Below are 24,895 nucleotides of genomic sequence, written 5' to 3' on the forward strand. Positions count from 1 at the left end.
CTCTAGGTGGATCTTGTTCCTCTTCACCATTAACTTCTGCATCCCCAACCACATGATCTTCACCAATCACAGCCTCTTTATCATTCACCCCGGCCTCCCTAACCAAATCCTCTTCACCAATCACCTCTGCCTCCCTAACCACATCATTTCCACCATTCACCTCTGCCTCCTCTGCTTCCCTAACCACATCATTTTCACCATTCACCTCTGGCTCCCTAACCACAGCCTCTTCATCATTCACCTCGGCCTCCCTAACCACATCATTTCCACCATTCACCTCTGCCTCCTCTGCCTCCCTAACCACATCATTTTCACCATTCACCTCTGGCTCCCTAACCACAGCCTCTTCATCATTCACCTCGGCCTCCCTAACCACAACATCTCTGTCATTCACCTCTGCCTCCTCAACTACGACATCCTCTTCAGCGACAACTTCATCCAATCCACCAATGAAGTGAACTATTTCAGCCTGACTAGGAACATGTTGGACATAGATATCAACTTCCTCTTTACTCTTCTCGGCAAAGTTAGCTAACTCTATAGCTTCCTTATCATCACTCAGTAGTCTAAGGTTGTTTAACAAACTTTGTTTTGACCCCTTCCACCAAAGCTTCACTTCACCACCGTACTTGAACTCTTTCACTATACCCAATGCTTCAAAGAATGACCAAAAATTTGGATCAATCCCCTTAACAACATGAATCTCACCCCCAACGTACTTCAGTCCCCTATTTCTTTCGAACCTACCCATATGGTGAAAAGCTACATTGAATCCCATTCCTAACCCTACATTTCAAACGAACACACAGAACACATTAATCGAATCATGAACGGAATCAACAAACAACCAAATGAAACCCTAAACACTCGAAGAGGGACGAACAACGAACCTGCTTTCTTTGTTGATCACACCACTGTCTTCTTCGTTCAAATATCTCAACTTCGTCGTCGAAATTGCAATTCCGTCCTCCTTCACGAACGCATCTCAATCTCTCCAATCCCTTGCGATGGTCCTCCTTCACGAACGCATTTCAATCTCACCAAAACCCCTTTCTTTCTAATTTTAACCTAAACCCTAATAAAACGCAAACCCTAATAAAAAGCAGCTTCTTAATAAACTAAAACGACTTAGTCTTAAAAACGCAGCTTCTAAATTTACCACGTGTCAATCAAAAAATCAACACTGTTAAAAACGGGATCCTTACGTGGCACTCCGTCTGCCAGCTCTGTAATAAACCTAACGGTGTTTAAAAATGAGGACGAATTCCATGCGTTTCAGAATGTGAGGGACTTAAATAGCGCATCTTTTGAATGAGGGACGAAAACCAAAAATGGTCGATACTTGAGGGACCAAAAACATAATTAACCCTAAAAAATATTATATTCGGCCCAAAAATAATAATCCAACAAAAAGTTTGGAGTTAGCTCTGAATTAAAAACTTCCAATGGTTAAACGTATTTTAAGATATAGACCCTCGTGATATTTATCTATGTTACAAATTGTGCTTATGTTGGATAAGGTTACTGTTAATGTATTACAGGTTAAGCTTCCTCGAACAGAAAACAGAAGAAAAACAGAGAAAGAGGTGCTGATAATTCTCCTTATTTTATTCATGCGAATCTCATACATATATTGGTGATCATAGTCCAAAAAGACACGTCACAAAACAGAGAAGCACATCTATGAGAGGTTCTTACAACATGAGAAAATACTACTCTGCCCTTTGCCTTATAATTAGACTTTTTAAAAACTTCAAAAAGCTTTTATAACGAATTTTAATCAGAAAATATTAATTTATGATTGCTACAAACACAACCAAATGGAGCATTTTTGTTTTGAAACTGCTTGATTCTGAAGTGAAGAAACAAAAAGGAACAGGAGTTGCAGTGAATAGATTAGATTTAGAGGTGCGACTTTATTTTAAAGAGAGGAAATTATGACATTTGGGTGCAATCGTTGTCTGTAGAAACATGATAAGTTATATATATTTCTCATATACGGTTATGGGCATGGTTATGGCATATGGTTATTGGGAGATTATGGTTCTATATGGTTATATGACATTAGTCTTACACATATAAGACCTTAGACACCACTTTAACCCCAAAACCTTAAGGCAATGTTGTTATGGGTCTTTATTCTTATATAGTGTTTAACTTTGTCTTTTCTATTTTTTGACTCACACTTGGACTATTCCCAACATCTCCCCTCAAGGGTGAGTCCCTTGTTTTTTTCTTTTTTTCATATGGTATATTTCCCTTCAGGTGTGTATGAGTGACCCCTTTGGTTATGGTTATGCGGTCAGTCACTCCGAACCATCGGCTCTGATACCACTGATAAGTTATATATATTTCTCATATACGGTTATGGGCATGGTTATGGCATATGGTTATTGGGAGATTATGGTTCTATATGGTTATATGACATTAGTCTTACACATATAAGACCTTAGACACCACTTTAACCCCAAAACCTTAAGGCAATGTTGTTATGGGTCTTTATTCTTATATAGTGTTTAACTTTGTCTTTTCTATCCAATGTGGGACTTTTTGACTCACACTTGGACTATTCCCAACAAAACATCATGATGAACGAAGAGACGAAGGAAATAAACTTTATTAACATTACGCTGTTATCATCCTAACTTTACACTAGATTGTGTTGCACAGTAAGGATCGAATTTACAGAATGACCCCCAATGCTCTGTCAGATCCAATTATCCACACCTTTTTTTGGAGGGTTTAAGAAAACAATAGATTCTTCAATGATCACGATGATTATCATGGATGAAAATACACCTATATGTCATCATATCATAATAAGAAGAAATAGTATCAGACAAATAACAGACATCCAAACAGAGTTCAGTGAGTTGGAATTCCACCAAATCTTCTTTAGAGAAAAGACTGATTTGATGTATGCATTGCCAGAGATAATTTGTGTTCCATTATCCTGTTCTTCATACTACCTTAATCACTTTTTATATCATAGCATTTTGATTCATTCATTCATTCACCGTCCTTATGGTCAATCAAAAAGTTTAAGGGATTTGCTTTGACAACTAATTATTATTATCATAGTTAATTTGAAAGTTAGAGATAATGTTCCCAGATTTTGCAACTAATAATACGTAGACAACTTGACATAGGGATTACACATTTTCGAAAAAGTGTTTGGATTTTATCTTATTTTGTGTCTTCTCCAATCACGTTAAAACAAGTAGATAAAGTTTTTTATAACACATTAAATATATAAAAACTATAAATGAATCATTCACAGAATTTAAAATCTACAAGTCTTAACCTATGGGAGAAGAAAATAAAAATAGTCTTCCTACAGCACTTTGTTAGATATAATCATATTAGCACGTTTGTCTCCTTGTAGTTTTTATTTTGATCAAATAATCCATTATCTTAATTAGACTTATTTGATTGCACCAACTTTCAACTTTGAATCTCTGTTGTTTAAATAAATTCCACAGTAAAAACTAGTTTTATTATTTGATCATGTGGATTAAATACATATAAAGATAAATCTATCTTCAATATCTAAACTTTTTATAAGGCGAAAACTGTTTTTTTTTCCATTTGTGTATATAAAAGAATTGTTTATATTTTATACAAAAATCAACAAAACGGAACAAACTTTGAAAGCAGTATAAATTAATTCCATGGGATGAGGAGAGAGACACAATGTGAGACTGAGAATATAATAGTTAGGAACGTGTTTTGTGACGAAGGAGATGATGACAATAAGAAGAGACCAGTTGCAGATTATAGTCAAATTCAACACAGATTTATAAATGCAACTAAGGTTTTGCAAGTTCCATCTTTTTCAGTTTTTTAATGGACTTCCATAATTAAATATATATTTAATAAAGATTAAATCAGGCTAAAACGATTCATTTCATTAGACATATTGAAGCCTCCCATGGGACATTAGTCATGGCATGAATTAAGATCCTAAAAATTGTGATTAAAAATATAAAATAAAGTAAATAATGGGAACAGAATCAAATGCACTTTCATTAAAAATTGGAAGACTTTGATCATATGCAAAACGTGTGTTGTCAAAATAAGACGAGTAAGACTGTAATGTAACACATGGTTGGACGGAAAGAAACAGACAAAGAAATGAAACCACGGTGTTGGTGTTCTATATATATTGGAGTATTAAGTTTGAGAAGTGGAAAAGTAAGAAGTAAAAAAGTGATTTTGAAGAAGAGGGAAAAGAAAGCATGGAGGAGCAAATAGATCCAAGGAGTGGCTTCTGCGTTTCCAACTCAGTCTTCTACAGCAAGAGGAAGCCACTCCCACTCGCTCCCAACAACGCCCTCGACGTCACCACCTTCATCTCCTCCCGAGCCCACCGCGGAACCACCGCCTTCATCGACGCCGCCACAGGCCGCCACCTCAGCTACAGCCAGCTATGGCGAGCGGTGGAGGGCGTGGCGGGGTCTCTCTGGGACATGGGGATCCGAAAGGGCAACGTCGTCCTTGTCCTCTCTCCCAACTCCATCGACTTCCCGGTGGTGTGCCTCGCCATCATGTCCCTCGGCGCCGTCATCACCACCACCAACCCCCTCAACACCACGCGGGAAATCGCCAAACAGATCGCAGATTCCAAACCCCTCCTCGCCTTCACCACTACTCTCTTGCTTCCCAAAGTCACCCAGGCAGCACCCTCTCTACCGATCGTTCTCATGGACGCCACCACTCATCCATCCATTCCCGACGCCAAAATTGTAGCCACCCTCCACGACATGGCCCAGAAGGAACCCAGCGCTCAGCGCGTGAGGGAGCGCGTGGAGCAGGACGACACGGCCACGCTGCTCTACTCCTCCGGCACCACGGGACCCAGCAAGGGCGTGCTTTCCTCCCACCGGAACCTCATAGCCATGGTCCAAATCGTCCTCGGTCGCTTCCACGCCGGAGACATCGAAACCTACATCTGCACGGTCCCCATGTTTCACATATACGGTCTCGTCGCCTTCGCCACCGGCCTCCTCGCCTCCGGCTCCACCATCGTCGTCCTCACCAAGTTCGAGATGCACGACATGCTCTCTGCCATCCAGAGGTTCCGCGCCACGTACCTCCCCCTGGTTCCACCCATTCTGGTTGCCATGCTCAACAACGCAGACGCCATCAAGAAAAAGTACGATATCGGGTCCCTGCATTGGGTTCTATCCGGCGGCGCTCCCTTGAGTAAGGAGGTCATTGAGGGGTTTGTCGACAAGTACCCCAACGTCACCATCCTTCAGGGTTATGGTTTGACGGAATCCACCGGTGTCGGGGCCTCCACCGACTCCTTGGAGGAGAGTCGCAGATACGGCACCGCGGGGCTCTTGTCGCCGGGAACCCAAGCCATGATCGTCGACCCTGACTCCGGCCAGTCGCTTCCGGTTAACCGCACCGGTGAGCTCTGGCTCAGGGGTCCCACCATCATGAAAGGTGAGGAATCATTAAGTATTCAACTTTTCTTTTCCTTCTACTTTTTCTTTTCTTTTCAAGTCTTGCTCATACTCATCCAAGTGGAGTTGTTACGTCACTCTCTGCTGTCTTTTCTCCGGGAAAATATTTTTATACAACGTTTTTATAATTAATTGTGCGCTGTCGTTGAAAAGGAATACGGACAAGGACTCCTATTACAAATACCATACACATTATTTGACTGTCAAAATTTGGCATCAACAACGCCAACGACCCATTTCACGTGCTGTCCCTACTCATTTTGATGCCTCAAGTGATGTACATATAATGTGAAACATTATATTTTCAAACATATGGTATGATTGGTTTAGGTTGATGGATAGATAAATAAACCCTTTTAATTGTGTCGATTAAGAATTCACTTGCTGAGCCTTAGATCTTCATTACTATAATGCTTAGGTTAGGTACTTTAGGACTTCTTAGCTATAGGTTTTTTGTCATGGGTTCAAACCTTTTACCTACTTCAACGATAAGCCACAGTTCCCAAGTCCACTCAGGTCAAAAGTCATAAAACTTTCCGAATATGAACATGTTTTTGAATCTGTAAAATCTTGCATGTGGTTTAATAGTAAGTAGATGAAGTTGTGATTTGGTGTATAATATTAACATTGAAAAGGTGGGGATGGCAGGTTATTTCAGTAACGAAGAGGCGACGACATCAACCCTTGATTCAAAAGGATGGTTAAGAACAGGGGATGTTTGTTACATTGACAATGATGGATTCATATTTATTGTGGATCGACTAAAAGAGCTTATAAAATACAAGGGATATCAGGTAAAGTAAATTATGAATGGTAGTTAAAGCAAGGATTGTTATGAAGAAAAGGGAAAAATGAGTTGAGATGGTGTTGTTGATGCCTGTTTCAGGTACCTCCAGCAGAACTTGAGGCCTTGTTACTGACTCATCCTGCTATTTTAGATGCTGCTGTTATCCCGTAAGTCTTTGAATTACATCCATCTACAATAAATATATAAATTGTGAGAGCAGTAGATGAATGAATGTAGTTTTGTGATGAACAGGTATCCAGATAGAGAGGCTGGGCAGTTTCCAATGGCATACGTTGTGAGGAAGGATGGAAGTAGCTTGTCGGAAAGCCAAGTTATGGATTTTGTTGCAGAACAGGTTAGTTGTAGTTTCAACAAACACCAGGGCTGCGTTGTTTTGCTGTTATTATAATGATATATTTTGAATTGTCGGAGTTCAACTTTTACGGCGGAACTCAGTATTAAATTCTCAGGATTCTGTTTCTGTGGGTTACACATTAATTACAGGTGGCTCCCTACAAGCGGATTCGAAAAGTTGCGTTTATCTCCTCCATACCTAAAAATCCATCTGGCAAAATTCTTCGCAAGGATCTCATCAAGCTTGCAACTTCTAAACTCTGAGCATGCATGCATGCATGCATCACTCTTTCCACCAAGTCTCCACTACACCTCCATAGCGGGAATAAAACTGTCTTGGTGATGGAAATAATATTTTCTGTCATTTTTGTGTGATCAAACTTGTACAAACATTTAAATACAATTAAATTGAGAAAGCTTACGCGTGACTTAAACATAATACTTATATTATACCACAACAATCATTTTGTTTATTAACTTTTTCTATAGTAGCATGCAAAAACACAATCACGCAAAAACTTACCAATGAAAAAAAAAAAAAGAATCCAAGTGCTTAAAAGATGATGAACTTACAAGTTGAAATCAAGTTTGATGAATGATAAAACTGTGGTAAATCGATAAAAATATCACTAGATAATAAATATATTTTAGTTGCATGACATCTAGGTACATTTCACAAGTATCGATGCTGGTTGACTAGCAGTTAAAAAGAATAGGAGATTCTTTAACCGAAACAAACTAACATCAGTTGATTACTGTAACACTTTGGTTGACGTGTATTCAACCCTGAAGCTTTGTGTTGTAGTGAGCATGGGCAAAAAAGAAGAAAGCGGCTACAGCACATTGTTTATATATACGTACCTCGGGAACTCCACTCCCACTCCCAAAGTGAACATGACCATAAGCACATGGTTTCTTCCAAACTACCTTTTGCCTCTCACTTATTCCTATATATATAAGCACACTGAAACAAACATAGACATAATTAGGTGTTGAATCTCCGATTGCAACATGTTGAGCTTAAAAAGAGTAATTGGCATGGCAATCAAAAGAAGGCAAAAGGGTCACTTTGTGGTGTACACCATTGACAAGGCACGCTTCGTGCTACCACTGACCTATTTGAGGAACAACGTATTCAGAGAGCTTTTGAGGATGTCTGAGGAACACTTGGGACTTCCAACTCAGGGTCCGATAATATTACCCTGTCACGCACCCTTCATGGACTATCTTCTGTCGTTGCTTCGGAAACACGCGTCTTTCCACCTTCACACATATGTCTGCCCTTCCTGTTCATACTCTTACCTAATTATTACCACCTCAATCTTCCTTCCTTAATCTTACTTCTCCCACCATATTACCATGTTGTTACTTAACATTTTAAGAAATTCTGTTTTCTCAGTTAATGTTACTGATTTATATGTATATGTATATGGTCATAGAATGAACGTTTCAATTGTTACAGGGTGAAAAGTGTTTCATTATTTTGGGAAGGTGTGGTCAGTTTAAATGATTTTAAGTTCCTACGAAACTTTTTTGGACAAACATTTAGTTTGACAAAGTTCATAAAGTTACTAAATGAAATTTATTTTTATTTTTCAAAGAAGTTACAAAAATAAAGCAGTAAAATTTTAGATTTTTTTTATTAAATATGGTTATTTGTTAAAGTTTATGAAACAAAACTTTTTGTTAAATTATTATTTCCCTTTCTGCACCTTCATATTTTCTTTGCGTATCTTTATATTTATGGAAAAGATACAAAATTATGAATAGGTCAATGATTTAAATCGTGTAATCTGTATGATTGCAAGATAAGGTTAATCGATGAAATAATCGCTATTTGATTTATTATTTTTGTATTTGTGTCAATTACTGAATTTAATAAAATTCGTGATATATTATATTCATAATAAATTATATTTATTATGATGTGATATATATTTATTACAATAATAAAATATAATATTTGTGAAAATTTTTTTATTTATTTAATAATTTGTTTTAGGTCATATATATATCTATAACAATATATAAAGATGATTATCTTTTTTGTGTACATATTTCAAAATACCAATTTTACCCTTTAAAATATAATTATTTATTAAATTTTTGAAAATTGATCATTATTTTTACAAGTTTTTTATAAAATGGTCTATCTTTGCTTTTTCTCTTCTTCTTTATTTATCAAAGATTATTCTTTCATTTTTTTTGATATTTTTCACTTTATTTTAATAAATATAATTTTATTTTATATATTAACTTAATAATATTACAATATCATCACCTACTAATATAATATCATACATATTTTAAAAATGCGTACAAACACGATAGTGCATATTTATGCTAGTATATCTATCTATCTATCTATCTATATATCTATATCTATATATATATATATATATTTATATATATATATATATATATATATATATATATATATATATATATATATATATATATATATATATGTTCGAACAATAAATATAGGTTGAGTTTTGATTTTGTTGGAATCATGAAAATAAAAGTTATTATTTTAAGAAATGGATAAAGAATTAGAGAATGGAAAGGAAAAAATTATTGATAAAAAGAACAAGTCGTTTCTTGAGAATTTAGATTGGATGTTTTTATAGTGATGAAATCTACTTGATGCGGTTCGTTCAAGGGCCATCAAACTTGAAGTTTTTAAGTTTGATTTTAAGTATTAAGTGTTTATGTGTCCATTGCTAGAACAAATTTAACAAATAATTCATTTATATTGTGGATCAAATCACAAAAATCTTTAAATTACTAGATTTTTGCTTGATATCAACTTCAATCAATTCATTTTTTTTTTCAGAAATCATATTTTTGATATTTTTGTTGTCAAAGATAAAATAATTAAATAATCAAAATAGAGATAGAAAGAAAATAGTGGTGAAGGATTTGGAAAAATACAAATTGCATTAAAATAAACTACCAGAGGTAAAACAAAAACGGTTAAAGGAAATTAATGAAGTGGTGACCTATATTGCTAGGGATGTTATTAATACATTTGAAATTGTATTCATAATTAGTCACCCATTTATTTATATTGATTCCACATTTTGCAATAGTTATTGCACATGACCTCCCTATCAAATTAATTTTAATCTCTATTTCGTTTATTCTTTGCTTAATGCTTTTTTCTCCTTCGATCTAACTTATTTTGATCTTTCAATAGTTTTTTTTACTCGATTTTTTCTTTCAATTCTTCTTATCTTGATACATCATTTTCTCACCTTTACATGACGTAATTTTTTAATTTGATTATTCTCTCGATGTCCTTAACATAAGTATATATAAAATAAATAACTTTAAAAAACAATGTTATTTACTAGTGTTTATAAAAAAAAAATTTCAATATAAAGAAAACATGTCATGTTAACGCATCATAAATAAATAATAATTGAACTTAGTTTATAAATAAGAGTAGAAATATCTATTTAGATGTGAAAAACTAGGTATAAAATGTCAACAATTCTGTAATATTAAAATGGAAAATTTAATAAAATAATTTATGTTTATATCCCTATTTATCAATTTATATAAATGGTATATGCTCTCTGAGTTCCTTATATTTTTTTTTTTCGGAAATGTTCCCTTATTATTTGCTGTGTTCATATTTTGAAATTCGAGAGATGATATTTTTATCATTGCATAATTGCACTTAAACTTTTCGTTCAAATTGTACTTTCAATTAAGTAAAATATTTTACATTTAAAAAATTCATTATTGAAGTATTTTACATTACGATTCGCTTTACGTGACTCATTTGTCTGATCAAAATTTTATTTTCTCTACTGAAAATGTAATTTTAAAAATACGTAAAATATGATTTTCTAATTGTTTTTTTTTTTAATTTAATTCCTTGTAAACTCTGGACATAGATGAAAGACCAGCAATTGGGCCAGAATGGGCTGGGAAGAGTGGCCAGCCCAGTCCAAAAGGACTTGTAGACGACCAGTTGGTATTCTTGAAGTCTATGCAGAGAAATGAAAACTTTGGAACCAAGGCATGTTTGTGTATACGCATATAACATAATGAGATTTATATAGGAGATTAGGGAGCAGAAGCACCTAGCAGTAGCATCGTCATCATCATCATCAACATCATCACCTTCTGGAAAGATCATAAGCCCGAATCCATCTCCGGTGACTCACGGTGAGCACTTATTCTTCCTTTTATTTTCCTCCTAAGCTCTCTAGAATCTTCCAAACGCAGATCTCTTATATTTCTTCCCCTCTCACTTCTTGCGCCTCTTTTCTTTACCCACGCCAACTTGCTCTACTCAGGCCAGGTATCACCTTCCTCTGCTAAAATCTCTCGCAACCTTTAATCGCACTTTAATATACTATTCCTAATTTAATTATTGATTCTACTTTTTCTTTTTGAAAAAAAATCAGAATTTCCCGATTCATCTGTCAAATTCTTTTCATATTTGATTTTTCCCCCGGTTGAAATGGGCTATCAAAAACCTGACCAATCTTTAGCCAATCTTGATTATATTTTGAAGCTGTGTTGCTCTGCGTTTATTTTTATTGGTTGTGAACATAGCCATATTCACGTGTGATTGCATGTGCATCATACAACATTATTTTGATGGTTACTAGATGTTTTTATGTTTGGAGAAATGTATCACCAACATCTGTTCGTTCCCGAAAACCTAATTGATGTTTCCAATGACACCGAAGTTCTTGATATTCACATTTTATATTGGAATTTCTGAGATAACTTGCTATCTGCTGTTTTTTTTTTTTAATAGTTTGATTTAATGACTGAATATGGAGGTTTACTGGGTTTTATATTGCATATCTTTTGCACACTGATGTGTTTTAGCATTGCCGGCCATACAAACATAGTGTGTTCATTTTGCGATTTTTGCTGCTCTCTCCTGTTGCTTATACTGATGCGTCGATGAATTTCTTTCACTCTTTGGGTGATTAATATGCCCATCATCTGCGTTGTGTTTAGTTGCAGCTACTTTGGTATCTTTTTGTCTGGGTTAGTTCTGTCGACTTCCTTGGTCCAACACATTTGCAGCTGAACCGACAGATGGCGGGTCAGTGCTCCAATGAAGGCTCCAGTACTGGAAATATTTCAGCAGAGTGTTCAGATTCAACTGTTCAGCTCAATATTAAAACTCTAGATTCCCGCATCTACAGTTTTCAAGTGAACAAAAATGTAAGCTATAATATCCAATCCTGTCGTTCTTGTCTTTTTTTAAGTCCTATTGAGGTAAATATCAATAGCATCGTGCATAACCCTCAAACTGGTCTCCAAAATCGTTTCAGATGCCTGTTTCGTTGTTCAAAGAGAAAATTGCAAATGAAATTGGTGTTCCAGTTAGTCAGCAACGATTGATATTTAGAGGAAAAGTCTTAAAGGATGAGCATGTTCTTTCCGAGTATCGTATCCTTCAAATTGCATTTTTTTTTACTGACAACTTCATGAGTAACGGACCTGGATTTTTCTCAGTTTTAAAATAATTTGTTTCATCATGAAGTGAACGCATTATATATGTTCAGTGTCCTTTTTTTTTCTCTTCTTTTCAACACCCTTATTAGTTTGGATTTGGAAATTGGGATTGCTTGACAGAAGGAAATTCTGTGACCCCTATATTAGAATTTGTTTATTATATGCTGAAATGAGTTAGTATTTTGACTCAAACCGTGATACTCATCTCTGTTTTATAATCAAATCCTTAACCATTTAAGATGTTGAGAATGGGCATACATTGCATTTAGTTGAAAGACAACCAAATCAGCCACAGGCTTCTGGTACGAGTGCTGATGAGCCCACTGGTACAAGTAGTAACCAAGGTATACCTTCAGGTTGGTCCTTTTTATGTTTTTTATCTTCAGATTTTAAGACATTATCGGACATCTCTTGTACTGTTGTACTATGCTAGTGATATATTTCGTTGTTTGGAAGGAAATGACGTGGGCTCAGGGCCTCCTCGTAACCGTGTTGGGCAAATTTCACACAGTGTTGTTCTTGGGACATTTAACGTGGGGGAACAGGGTGAAGGAATTGTTCATGACCTCACTCGGGTTTGTTATCGTATTCTTTGCGTCTATCTTATGTAGTTCATAGTCATGCGGTATTGGCAATAATGATTTTCTTTGATATTGCCTGAGAGGCATTTACATACCGTTTTTTTTTCAGGTTATTGGGCATGTTTTAAATTCTATTGGAAACGGTGGCCAAAGTACAGTAAATGGTCCTAATGCTGTGCAAACTCCTTCAGTTAGTACCATTTTTGGTTGAATAGATGATCATACATTGTTTTATTTTCTATCATTTGTATGATTTCCTGGGGTATTGTATTCATATAATTAATTTTCTTAACCATGAGTGATCAAGTTAGTTTTACATTCATTGATTGTCTGATTTCTCCTTCATATTTGAGTTCTCCTTGCAACTTTGCATATTTAATTTTGCTTGCCTTGTTCAGTCTCATTTTCTTAAATCCTGAAGCAATATCATGTGGTTTTTAGTTCAGGTGACTTGTGCTTTGTAGCATAAAAGTATTTATCCATTGTCCTAATAGTGTGAAATCTCAAGTACCTCATGAATGTCTGATAAAAAATGTACCCAATGAGGTGTTATTTATCTTAATTATGGAATCTTTAACCTTATTTATTTTTTTCTGGTTCAACGGATATATATATTTGTTTTTCCTTTCAATAGTAACAACAGGGTATTATTAAGCCCTCTTATGTGTTATTATCAGTTTAGTTTGTGAATAAAATTGATAGAACACAACAGACTTCTACTGATACACTTTGAAGTCTCTAAATGTTTTTTTCCTACGTGCATTATGCAATACATATCCTTTGAACTAGGTTGGTGTGTGTATCAGGCTCAACCAGGCAATGAAACTGAAGGAATGCGTGCTGGAAATCAAAACCCAGCTGGAAACCAGGCACCATCTGGACAGACATTTCATGGTCCAACATTTCAATCTGTATCTCATGTTGTTCAGATTCCTGTGGCAGCAGGATCCATACCCCTCCCATCTCTCAATGCAGTGGGAACATGACCTCTCTTTTGGCACTCAAATTTTTCTTGTGGAAATTTAACATTCTTCATGTTGTTTAACTTTTTTTTCTTTCCCCTTCATTTCAGCCAATTCCTGATTCATTGAACACACTGATTGAGTTTATGAATCGCATGGAACAGACACTGACACAAAATGGTGATGATGTTATGATTGTTGCATTTTTATTTTTAATTTAAAAGGAAATTAAAATATTGATAATTGCTTAATGCTTATGCAGGTTATGAGTCAAATTTTTCACCAGCTAACCCTGGAGATCAGAGAGAGGAATTGCCTTCTAATCAGCAAGGGATGCCGACTCTTGAAGCATTAAGTACTGTCTTGCGTCGTGCAGAGCGACTACTTGGTGGTCAAACTGTTGCTGCACTTTCAGTAATGAACACATCCTATTTACAAATATTTGTTTTCCCCTAATAGTAAATACATTTTCTATTATCTGCGAGTATTAGATGTTTGCTGTGAAAGTCCTTGTACGTTATAGATTTGCTACATAAGTTTAAATTTTGGGCAAAATAAAAATTGCATGATCCTTTTAATCAATAATACCTTGAAAGCATGAATACACCATGTATTTGTCTTTCGAGCAAATTAAATGTTAGAATGACAGCCATGTTGTTGAGTATGCTCATATTTCATAGGCTTATGGTGATTCTTTATTTATTTATGTGACTCAAAATAATTGGTGTCTCATCCTAGTCTAGGGTTTCAATTAACTTGTTGATTCCAAATAAACCTTTATTTTGATGTTGCAGCACTTACCAATTTAGCAGGGTTTGTCTCGGTTAACTGTGACAAGACATACAATTTGAACTATCTTGTGAATTGACCAGTTTAGGGATGTCCACATTTGACCTGTTTAACCTGGTTAATATATCTAGGATATGTAGTCAAACTCAAATCCGTTTGAGATTTAATTTTAAGACAACTCAAGCTGTGTTTGGATTGTCTTTGTTTTCTGTTGGAGGGTGCTGAAAGTACTTTTGAAGAAGGATATCCACTGTATCTTTTAGTCTGAACGTATTTTTAGAAGGTTTGCTCTTTCCAACAGTTATCGAAACATGCACTCACGTTTGAGACATGTATTTATTGCATACTTATAAAACCTTAAGACTCTTGATATATCCATCCTTGTCCATAACCATATTAGCAGATGTAATGATACGAAAATCTTACTTCTGTTTAACCCTGAAAAGTTGTTATCACGAAGTGCATATTTCATTTAAGGATTTGTTTGTGTGAATAAGTCTTACTATCTTCATCATTTATCTTTTCTGATTATGTTTTACTTGTAATGTGCGACTCTAGCATATTGCAGGACGCTTGGAAAGAGAAAGAGCTTCTGCTGATCCACGTGTAAGAGGTCAGATACAGTCAGAGTCAGTGCAGATAGGACTTGCTATGCAGCATTTGGGTGCACTTCTACTTGAACTTGGCCGGACAATGCTGACACTGCGTATGGGACAATCTTCTGTATGTTTCCGTTATTTTCTTAAGTGATTTGGTTTACTTTATTGTGTCAGCGTATCATTCATTCATGACTACTTTCAAACTTCAGGCAGAATCAGTTGTTAACAATGGACCAGCTGTTTACATTTCTCCATCAGGGCCAAATCCTATAATGGCGCAGGTTTGTCAGCTATTTTGATCTATTCTAAGTTCATTCATGGTGATGCCTCATGCCAAGTTTAATTATTTAAGTACTGGCTGATCTTTTGGTTAAGTTGATTGATCCTTAATAAACTACCTTGTTGATACTTAATATTGGTGTTCCTGTGGTGGCTGTATAGAAGGATGATTTTATTGTCACTTTCCATGATTGAGGTTTTAAATTGATGTCAACTTTCTTTGGCAGACCAAAGTTATGTCAACATCTTTGGATAACTAAAATTGGTATTCAAATAAAGCTAACTTGGATTATGCATATCGGAATTTTAAAAACTAAACTTTTAGTATAAAATTAAATTAGTTTATTTTATTTGGTTGACAAGTTTCACTGAGTAGTTGTTTTTTCTTTTTATTCCCGGATTCATGAGATGGAGTTTTAGAGTGAGTCCATTTACATTCCCTATACTATCTTTTCTCTTCCTCACCAGTGTAAAGAATCTAGGATTCAACCCAAAACCTTTGCTTACTTCATTCTTTCTCTTTAGGTCTTTTCTCTGCCGTGTGCTGTCTGCTAAATTAAAATTGTGGTTGAGAATATAAGATGCTTGTTAACATATTTAGATTATTAATGATTTAGTTAGAGGGGTTAGTTAAGTGTAAGTAGGAGAAAAAGGATGGGAGAGATTAAGATGGGCTATCATTGTAAATTGAGGATTGTCTCTTTGTATGAAGGGGAAAATTTTAGATGAGAGTTTTCTCTCCTATTCATTGTTCTTTCATTCGTGTTCAATAAATTTTTTTCTTTTCTATCTCTTTTTAATTCGTGGTTTCGAGTGGGGATCTTACATGAACTTGAGATATGGTCAAATTATAGTATATAAGTATGTGTAAATCTCATATCACAAGTAGGTCAGGTTTGTAAGGTTGGAATGAGACCTAATTATAGTTTCTAAGATAGTATTAGAGCCCAACGAGAAAGAAAAACTGTTATGAGCTTTCCCTGAGGGCTGTCAACCCTCAGTGTAAATTTTCATCGAAACAATGTATTTTTCCTATTTCTGACTATTCCCTACTGCCACTGTTCATGCCAAATATACTGTTCACCACTGGCGTCACTGTTGTTCATCAGCAACTTCCTGACAAACCTTTTCGGGCTGAACTGGCACCATTTTACTGGTGAGCTTTCTTTGGTCAATCATCCCGTTCAACTTTTTAATGGCAAGCTTCTTCTGGCCAGAGACCACCACCACTGATGGTTAGTCGGGCTCTTCAACAATCACATTTTTGCTTTCTAGCAGCAGCCTTGTTCTGTAAGCATTTTTTCTTTCAGACAACCGTCATATCCTTCAATATTTGCTTTTCAACAGCCGTCGTGTCCTTGGAGCAATTTTTTATTTATTTACGGCTACAGTCATTTCCTTTGATCATTGTTGCTTTGTGCCAGCCACCGTGTCCTATGAGCATTTTTTGTTTTTATGATAACTGTCATGTTCTTTGGTCACTTTTGCTCTCTGGCAGCTGTTGGGTACTCTGACTATTTTTAACAAGTTTAACTCATGATACATATGCTCCATTCCAGGGAAGTGTTAAAGATGTGATTTAAAAAGATGAAGCATATTGAATATTTATTCCCACTTTGACATAGAGAAATTTGTGTACAGAAAATATCTACTTTGTCATTATTAAAGCTACAAAAGCCAATTGGTTGACATGTTAACTAAGTCTCTCGAGCAGTCCTGTGTTGACGACATTTGTAACAAACTTATGTCATATGATACATATGCTCCAAGTCGAGAGAAAGTATTACAGATACGATATGATCATGGTAGAGATATGATTTGGTTACATTACGTTGGAAGATGTGATATGATTTAATAGTAGAATATCTTACCAAATAATTTTCATTATTATATGTACATTTTGTTTCTTATTATTGTAGCTCTTCTCCTTTATAAGTATAATCATATATACACAACCCAAAATTTGTGGTATCCCATCTCGGTTTCTCTCTTCTAAATATGCTACAAGTGTGGTATTATCCACGGTAACATATTGTCACTAATACTTTCAAAACATTCTTTATTTTTTTTAACTGCAAACTAATTATAATGTTACAAAAATAACTGGTGTTAACCTCCCTATAAGAAATACTGCCTTCGTTCCCATTTGTAGAAAACAAAAAAGTTTTATTTTTCTTGATTCTTTGTAAGAAATATTCACCTATTTTCAAGCGTATTCCTTGTTAAATTACTGATATACCCTAGAATTATTAAAAAATGTATTTTTGATACACTATTGTAAGGATAATTTTGGAATGAAACTATTACTTATGCTATCATTATTTAAAAATCACTAAACCATCTTCATTGCTCTTAGGAAATTGGCTATTTTTTTCTTATAAATGGGAATGGAGGTAGTAGCAATGATTGAAGACTACCTATCTTGAGAAAAAGTAGTTATAGAATCATTCAAACACTGCAAATTGCCATACTGACAGGTGACACAGTTCAGTCTAACAGACTAAATTATTTATCTAAGCATGTAAGACACTCATCAAGCAGAGGACATGGCCGATCAAAAAAAAAATCAAGCAGAGGACACGAAGCTAATGTTGATTCATTAATACCAAAAGCCTAAGCTATTAGGTGAAGTCACAGGAAAGGTTTTATAAAGTCTTCTGTTTGTGCTTGAAGCGTCGATAATGGGAAAGTTCACTGACCTTGTAGTTGAAATTTAACTTTTATAATTAGGAGAAGTATCAACTCTAGTCCGCTTGATGATAAAGGCTCTGATACTGTTTCATGAACCACCAAGATTGAAAGGTTTTTTATATTAGATGCTTAGCAAATGGTTCCTCAAATACTTCTTTGCTTTTTGCTGACAAATTTAATTAAAAGGCACTACTTTAGCAACCAAGTTTGATTAATCAGAGTCCAACACTGCTGATAAAAAAAATAAAAATCAGAGGCCAACACAACCCTGTGGGTTAACTACAAAAGCATTTTCTGTCTCCCCAACTCATGGTTGATGTTGGAATTTCAGCTATCTGAATTTATACTATGTACAATCCAGTTGTGGTTCACTGGGGGTGGGTAATTACGTGTACTTATAGCAGTTCAAATTACCAAAATCCACCTCTTATTTTTGTGGTCACATTTCTATCTCTGGATTTTTATTGTCTACATTTGCTATTTCTGGTCCTAACGAAGTTCTGCTATTTTCAGCCTTTTCCACTTCAGGCAAGCTCCCTCTTTGGTGGCTCACTTCCCTCCTCAACTCCTGCAAATTTGGGTACCATTGGTATTGGAAGTGCTCCTAGGAACGTGAACATTCATATACATGCTGGTAAATAAAAACTAAGTGTACTTCAACCCATGAAATATTCAACTTTTATTAATTTTTCTTCATACTAGGTACCTCTATTGCACCCCTTGTTTCAGCAATTGGTTCTAGGCCAAATAATGGGGAAGGGACACGAGGTGAACAGCATAATGAGCCTGGTTCTGGTGGTTCAGGTTCAACACGGGTATTACCTGTTAGAAATGTCATAGCCGCAACTATCCCATCACACCCTCCTGGTGTTGGAGTCTCTAGTAGCACGCAAACTGGATTCAGTGTTTCTACTTCACAGCCACCTGATTCAGCTTCATTGTCGTCTGCTTTAGCTGAAATTAATGCTCGCCTTATGAATGTTGTTGGCAGTATGCAAGGAGATAACACAGCTCCATCAGGTGATTACCATTTTTGGTTTCACTATATGTAGTCTTTTGATAGATTAGCATTTAATTTCAAAACATTTATTTGCATCCGGCCAGGTGAAATGGAATCAATCAGCAGGGACTTGTCTTCTGGTTCTGAATCAAGACCTTCTACACTAAATGCACAGCAAGATACCGTGGAAATGAATGGCTTTGGGGCTTCCAGTGCTTCCTTAGTTGGCAGTACGCCTGAAAGTGAGGTACAGAAGGTAGTACTTTTGCACATACCTGGTGATTCATCTGTCTCCTACATGCGTAGCTTTTAGTTGACTGATGTTTACCTCTCAATCACCTCCAGCTCCAAACTGAGGCAGTCCAAACCTCTAGTAATGCTGAGAGAGATGTTTTGGTTGATAAATTTGTTTCTTCTTCCAAACAAGATTTACAAAGTTGTTCTAGTGGAGAAACAATTGTAAAACCAGAAAAAGACGGAGACGTTTCAGCTGTCAGTGACAGACAAGATGTAACGGAACCTGCCAAGTCTGCTCCCCTAGGATTGGGTATGGGTGGCTTAGAGCGGAAGGTAAACTTATTGGTTATGGTTTTGTGCATAAGAAGCCTGAATTTCCTAATTGTTGTGCCATGCTACGCAAATTGATTTGTTTGCTATAATGTTAGAACTTGAAATAGTATTTTCATAATATTTGAGAGGCTGCTGAATGAGTCTTTTTATTGTCTTAAAACTTATATTTTCCTTTTGAAGTCATAGCCTCATATGAATTTTTCAGCATACACCATCCCTGTGTATTCTCAATATGAACACATTATATTATCCAGCATGTATTGCTCCAAAGTAATCACTTTAAAAATCTTTTTAAAATTAGCATAGGTGGTCTACAGGGCTTTCAATATTGTGTATAAGCAATTGGAGAAAATTTTTGTAATATGTATTAGTTAGAAACTGAAAAAAGTAAAGATTTCGGTTTTGGTTGTTTTTGTGTTGCTTGTTGATAAGATGTCTCATTTGATGTTTAGTATACATCTATGGTGCGTGGATATGATAAGCATATGACAATATGGTTTATTCTAAGAATAACATGATATGATATGTGCAAGACACATTTAAAAATGTATAAAATTTCATAAAGCACAGTAAATATAAAACTGCAATTGTGCAAATATAAATCAAAATCGCATTTCTTAGGCATTGTCAAAATAAAATTTATAAATTATTGTTATCATAAATTACTTTCTATTATTATGCATAAAAATAAAAATTACTTTCTATTATTTACATATAAGAATAACATTATCAATCACGTTACTTTTTTAAAATAATTCATAGAGAACAATTTCCCTCCTTGGTTTATGAAGAAACAATGTTTATATGGTTCTATATTACACATGTATGTTTCTTGTAGTTTAATGGATATAAATGCTTTAAGTTCACCAACACATAGCCGTGAATTATCCAAAAATATTGGTATCTGTCGAAGATACCACATCTACTTGTGATATAAATGTGTGTAAAGTAAATCTCACATCTCACCTTACAACTCTGTTTTTGTGATAATTTATAAGTATATAAATTGTAAATCTCACATCTCACCTTACAAGTTTGTTTTTAGGATTGAGTTATGCTTAAGGTTCACTTTTTAAAAGTATCTTATATCTTATATGTGAAACAAATAGAAGTAATGGTACTTCATAGGTTTGGATACTTTATTGACACATAGACTTATATATAGGTGAAGTATCCTAGAGTATTGGTGTATCAAACAAGGATACATGAGGCAAATTGAAGAATAAGTGCTTACACACACACACACACACATATATATATACTCACTTCAATTTGTCTCTTTGACAATTTGCTTTGAATCCCATTCCGAAGGCAAGCATTAGGGTTGATGTAGTAGGATAGCTTCTTGAAAGTAATTTATTTTATTGTGATTTCGTAATTGACTGTTAAGACGTAGTAAGGATGTAATTACATGTAATGTTTTGGGATTCTTTAAAACTTTGTAGAAATTCTTGGAGCCCTTCAGTTTGAAAAATTATTTTCTATTTTCATTCACTTGAAAAACAAAAATGTCAACTTGTTATCGGTTGTCTCGTTTTCAATGATTTCTATTATGAAACAATGAAAGCAATGTTGTTTTCACATTTTGTCTAAATTTTTTAAATAATAATACGGTGAAAAAAAGTGCAAATTCTTTCAAACCGAAAGTTTACCATGATAATATGTTTGCCATTCTACCCTTCCAACAAAGTTGAAGCATCCCTGTCCTGGTGCCATTAACATGATGGGAGTTAAAGTATACCCATTGCTTCCCTTCTCCAATGTTTGTGTGGGGCTTTCCTGTATTTTTCACATTAACACATTTGTGCATTAGCACGGATTCTTGGTTGTCGTGATTTGGAATTCTATATATCTCTGATCTTCCTGATGATTATTGCATCCATAACTATATTCTTGAATTAACCTTCGGAAATTTGCATGCCAAAACAGAAGCGAACCAGACCTCAACCTCCTGTGAGTAAAGTTGCTGATGATGGATCTTCGAGTTCTTCTGTCGATAAAAGTCAGCAAACCAGAACAGATGGTCAACATATACTACAAACTCTTGCAAGTCATGGATCTGCTTTGAATTCAAGAAATGCTAATGGCCCATCCCAGCGGCCCTTGCCCTCCAGTGACCGACCGATTGATGTGGCTGGTTTAATGTCTCAGGCTTTACAAAGTCCTGCTTTGAATGGTTTGTTGGAAGGGGTTTCACAGCAAACTGGAGTTGACTCACCTGATGGTTTGAGAAACATGTTGCAGCAGTTCACACAGAGCCCACAACTGATGAATACAGTCAACCAAATTGTCCAACAGGTTGGCAGTCAGGATGTGGGGAATATGTTTGCTGGAGCAGAAAGAGGGCAGGGTGGTGGTATTGACATTTCAAGGATGTTTCAGCAGATGATGCCCATTGTATCTCAAGCTCTTGGTGGGGCAAATCCTTCCTCACTGTTCTCTGTTGAAGAAGCAGTTCCTGGTGCACCCTACCAAGATGGAACAGTTAACCGAAGAGATGGATATTCTGATAATCCAAGTTTACAGGTTTGTATCAATTTGGTAACAGAAATTCACTAGCTGTATTACTGCACCTCCGTGTTTAGTAATTTGGTAACAGAAATTCTTTTTTGTTTTGTTAAATCTACTGCTTTTGCATCGTTAACAGTTTTTCGTGGTTCCTTCTCTGTATGAGTGGAAGGTATCCTACACTATTTCTGTTGAAAAAAGATGGAACAAAATGACTTTTGCAGCTGGGCCAGCCAGGATGACCCAATTATCTATCTATGAGAGTTAGGACCAAAAACTAAGGCTAGGAAGGGGTGGGATGTAAATCAAGCCCTTTTCTGTTTTTAGCAACTATATTATTATGTAGTTAAATGATCTGAGCATCACCCCAAACTAATTTTGTAAGTGAACATAGATTGCTTCTTAGAATAAACTCTTTTGGTAATGCCTAGGAATATTAATAATTTGTTTGCTAAGCTGAAAGGCTATAGCTGTAGTCCTATTGTGACAATTTCTTTGTGTTCTCCAGCTCGACCTTCAACCACTGGCTGAGAGGATTGAGCATTTGAGTCCTTCTGTAGATATTTTCGGTGCTGTAGCTGAAAATGCTGTCCAGCTATCTGGCTTGGGAAGCGCTTCTAATGATCTTCTGGATGAGTTATGCCACAATGAGAGTCTTGCCAGGGTAAGTAGTCCTTTATGTTGAGCTGAAAGTTGTTTGTTGCACTGCCTAAATATACAAATCATTTCTTCTAAATTCTCGATGATTTATGCCCAGCCTAAAAGAAAATTGTTGGTTGTGCAGGAATATGTAGATATGTTGCGATATGATGTAAGTAAGCTGCTCGAGGGACGTTCTAAACCGGACAAATCCTAACTATAGTGTATGAATACACATTTTCTGCTCCCATTGCTTCTATTGTGTCAGAACTCTTGACCTTCACGAAACTTCTTCTAGAAAATCAGTTATGGCGTGTAGTGTCCTAAATAATTGATTGATCATTAATTGATCTGGATCATTTTGACGGACTTCCAGATCATGTGTGAAAATTAACTTACACCACCACATGCTAGACGGGTGTTTCAAATGTAGCGTTGAGAAGTTGACTATTTTTTCCCACACCTCACTAATTTCTTCTCCCGCCTCCTGTTCATTCTCATTCTGGAATGGAGATTCCGGTATCCGGAATGTAAGAATAAGAAAAGCTCGTTTCATATGAATGGGAATGAGAGAAAAATAGTGAGATGGAGGAAATTGGAACCTGTTTAATGACTTCCACTGCCGCATTTTGTCTTTTCTGACTCACCCTCTTTTGGGCTTAATTCAGACAGTGGATGTTTCATCAAATAGTCTTGTACTTCTAGCGCTTCCATAAATGGCTGAATCTAGTTGCATTACAACTGCGTTTGTCCAGGTTTGAAGTATATTTTTTAGACCGAGGACTATTTGAAAAAAAATCAGCACTTCTGTGCCATGTACTTCTCTCATTAAACTCACGAGTTTTGTTATGTAAGATTATTTATTACTATTATTTCAAGATGATATATCAATGTTACACATAGTTACTATCTTTCCATGTCAAATATGTTTTTCTTCGGTTGTTTCATCTTAAACTAGGTTAGATAAATTGATAAAGATATGTTTATCTTTTATCTTTGCATAATACTGCAATTACTATTGAAGTTTATACTGTAATAATAGAATTAGAACAACCGGTACAAACTTGTATTGTGTATCGCATTTCCCTTTCTCCTTGCCTGCTTCGAGTTTGACTTGTTCTACAGTTGGTTCTGTAAAAAAAGTTCGCATTATGGTGAGTGAAGAATAGTAGACTACGATTGCAAACTAGATAAACTCTTTCCTTCCCCTAATCACTTTCCAGTGACGTTATTTCCAAACTTGCATAGTTTTGTTAATGACTTGACGTTTTCCTTTTTTTATGACTTGTCATAGATTCATTTAAATGCACCAATTTTGTGGGTTTTGGTTTCCGGGGCTGATTGAAGGTACTGTGTCCAGTACTGTGCTCTGCGCCTCTCATGCATGTGCCTTTGTCTGCTTAAATAGGCTGAACCTTCGTTAATGTAGCATTTTTAAAGCCCTAAGCATTAATAATGGAAATCAAAGAATTTTCAAATGGTTTGCTCAAATTTGTTTGTTTTGCAATTATTTCTAGTCCAACATATATTTGGAGTTGGCATAATCTTCTCTTGGAAATGCTAAAGTTGCAGAAAAGATGTGTAACCAACGACTATAATAACGTTAAATGGGGAGTATAATAACGTTAAATGGACAGGATGGAAGATGATAAACACATTTTTGAAAAGAATTCGAAACCAAACATACTTTTAAACATATTTAAAATAATATTTGAACAGTAATTCTTGATTATATCATACAATGTTTTTACGAGGAAAGATGTGATATCAATGAGTCACAAACAAATCAATATTAGAACATTACTTTTAATTCAAAATTTTAAGTCAATATGAGTTGTTCTACTTATATATTAATCATTTTATTCATTGTATCCAAAAACTTATGACAATAAGTTTATGAGTTCTTCTACTTATATACTAGTTATTTTACTCATTTTTATTTAATGTATGATTCTTATGTTAAATTTCTAATAACCCTCTTTCTTTGAAGTCAAATTTTTAAACTTTGATTACATTAAGAAATTGTATTCTAAAGATTATGATTTTCAAGGGGACAAAATGGGTCAGTCTGACTCATTTTGGTCTATCCTGCCATTGATAAATGTCATTGATAAATGGGTTAAAATTTACAACCTGTCCAGTTACTCTTTTTTTTTGTTTATAGAAAAATAT

At 35.3% G+C, this 24,895-nt stretch overlaps 2 protein-coding genes across 8 annotated transcripts; both read left to right on the top strand.

The window, feature by feature from the left end:
- The first annotated feature begins 4,141 nt into the window (after window positions 1-4,141).
- On the top strand, window positions 4,142-7,053 carry LOC114194409 (4-coumarate--CoA ligase-like 5). The gene is made up of 5 exons (XM_028084599.1): window positions 4,142-5,451; window positions 6,120-6,265; window positions 6,358-6,425; window positions 6,511-6,613; window positions 6,763-7,053. The coding sequence occupies exons 1-5, from the start codon at window positions 4,239-4,241 to the stop codon at window positions 6,874-6,876; spliced, it is 1,644 nt and encodes a 547-aa protein (XP_027940400.1). The 5' UTR covers window positions 4,142-4,238; the 3' UTR covers window positions 6,877-7,053.
- Window positions 7,054-10,623: 3,570 nt separating this feature from the next.
- LOC114195271 (ubiquitin-like domain-containing protein CIP73) lies at window positions 10,624-23,647 on the top strand. 7 transcript variants are annotated; one of them, XM_028085679.1, is made up of 19 exons: window positions 10,624-10,791; window positions 10,923-10,927; window positions 11,602-11,811; window positions 11,922-12,039; window positions 12,345-12,461; window positions 12,562-12,680; window positions 12,796-12,876; window positions 13,493-13,660; window positions 13,759-13,828; window positions 13,911-14,062; window positions 14,996-15,160; window positions 15,246-15,317; window positions 18,520-18,640; window positions 18,709-19,026; window positions 19,111-19,262; window positions 19,352-19,576; window positions 21,506-22,102; window positions 22,593-22,748; window positions 22,869-23,647. In XM_028085679.1, the coding sequence occupies exons 3-19, from the start codon at window positions 11,683-11,685 to the stop codon at window positions 22,938-22,940; spliced, it is 2,832 nt and encodes a 943-aa protein (XP_027941480.1). In that variant the 5' UTR covers window positions 10,624-10,791; window positions 10,923-10,927; window positions 11,602-11,682; the 3' UTR covers window positions 22,941-23,647. The 7 variants fall into 7 exon arrangements, with proteins under 7 accessions (XP_027941480.1, XP_027941479.1, XP_027941484.1 ...); XM_028085681.1 differs by having other exon boundaries at window positions 10,633-10,791; window positions 11,608-11,811; XM_028085678.1 differs by lacking the exon at window positions 10,923-10,927.
- Window positions 23,648-24,895: the final 1,248 nt, after the last annotated feature.

This window comes from Vigna unguiculata, chromosome 8, assembly GCF_004118075.2.
Source record: "Vigna unguiculata cultivar IT97K-499-35 chromosome 8, ASM411807v1, whole genome shotgun sequence".
Classification (NCBI taxonomy): domain Eukaryota; kingdom Viridiplantae; phylum Streptophyta; class Magnoliopsida; order Fabales; family Fabaceae; genus Vigna; species Vigna unguiculata.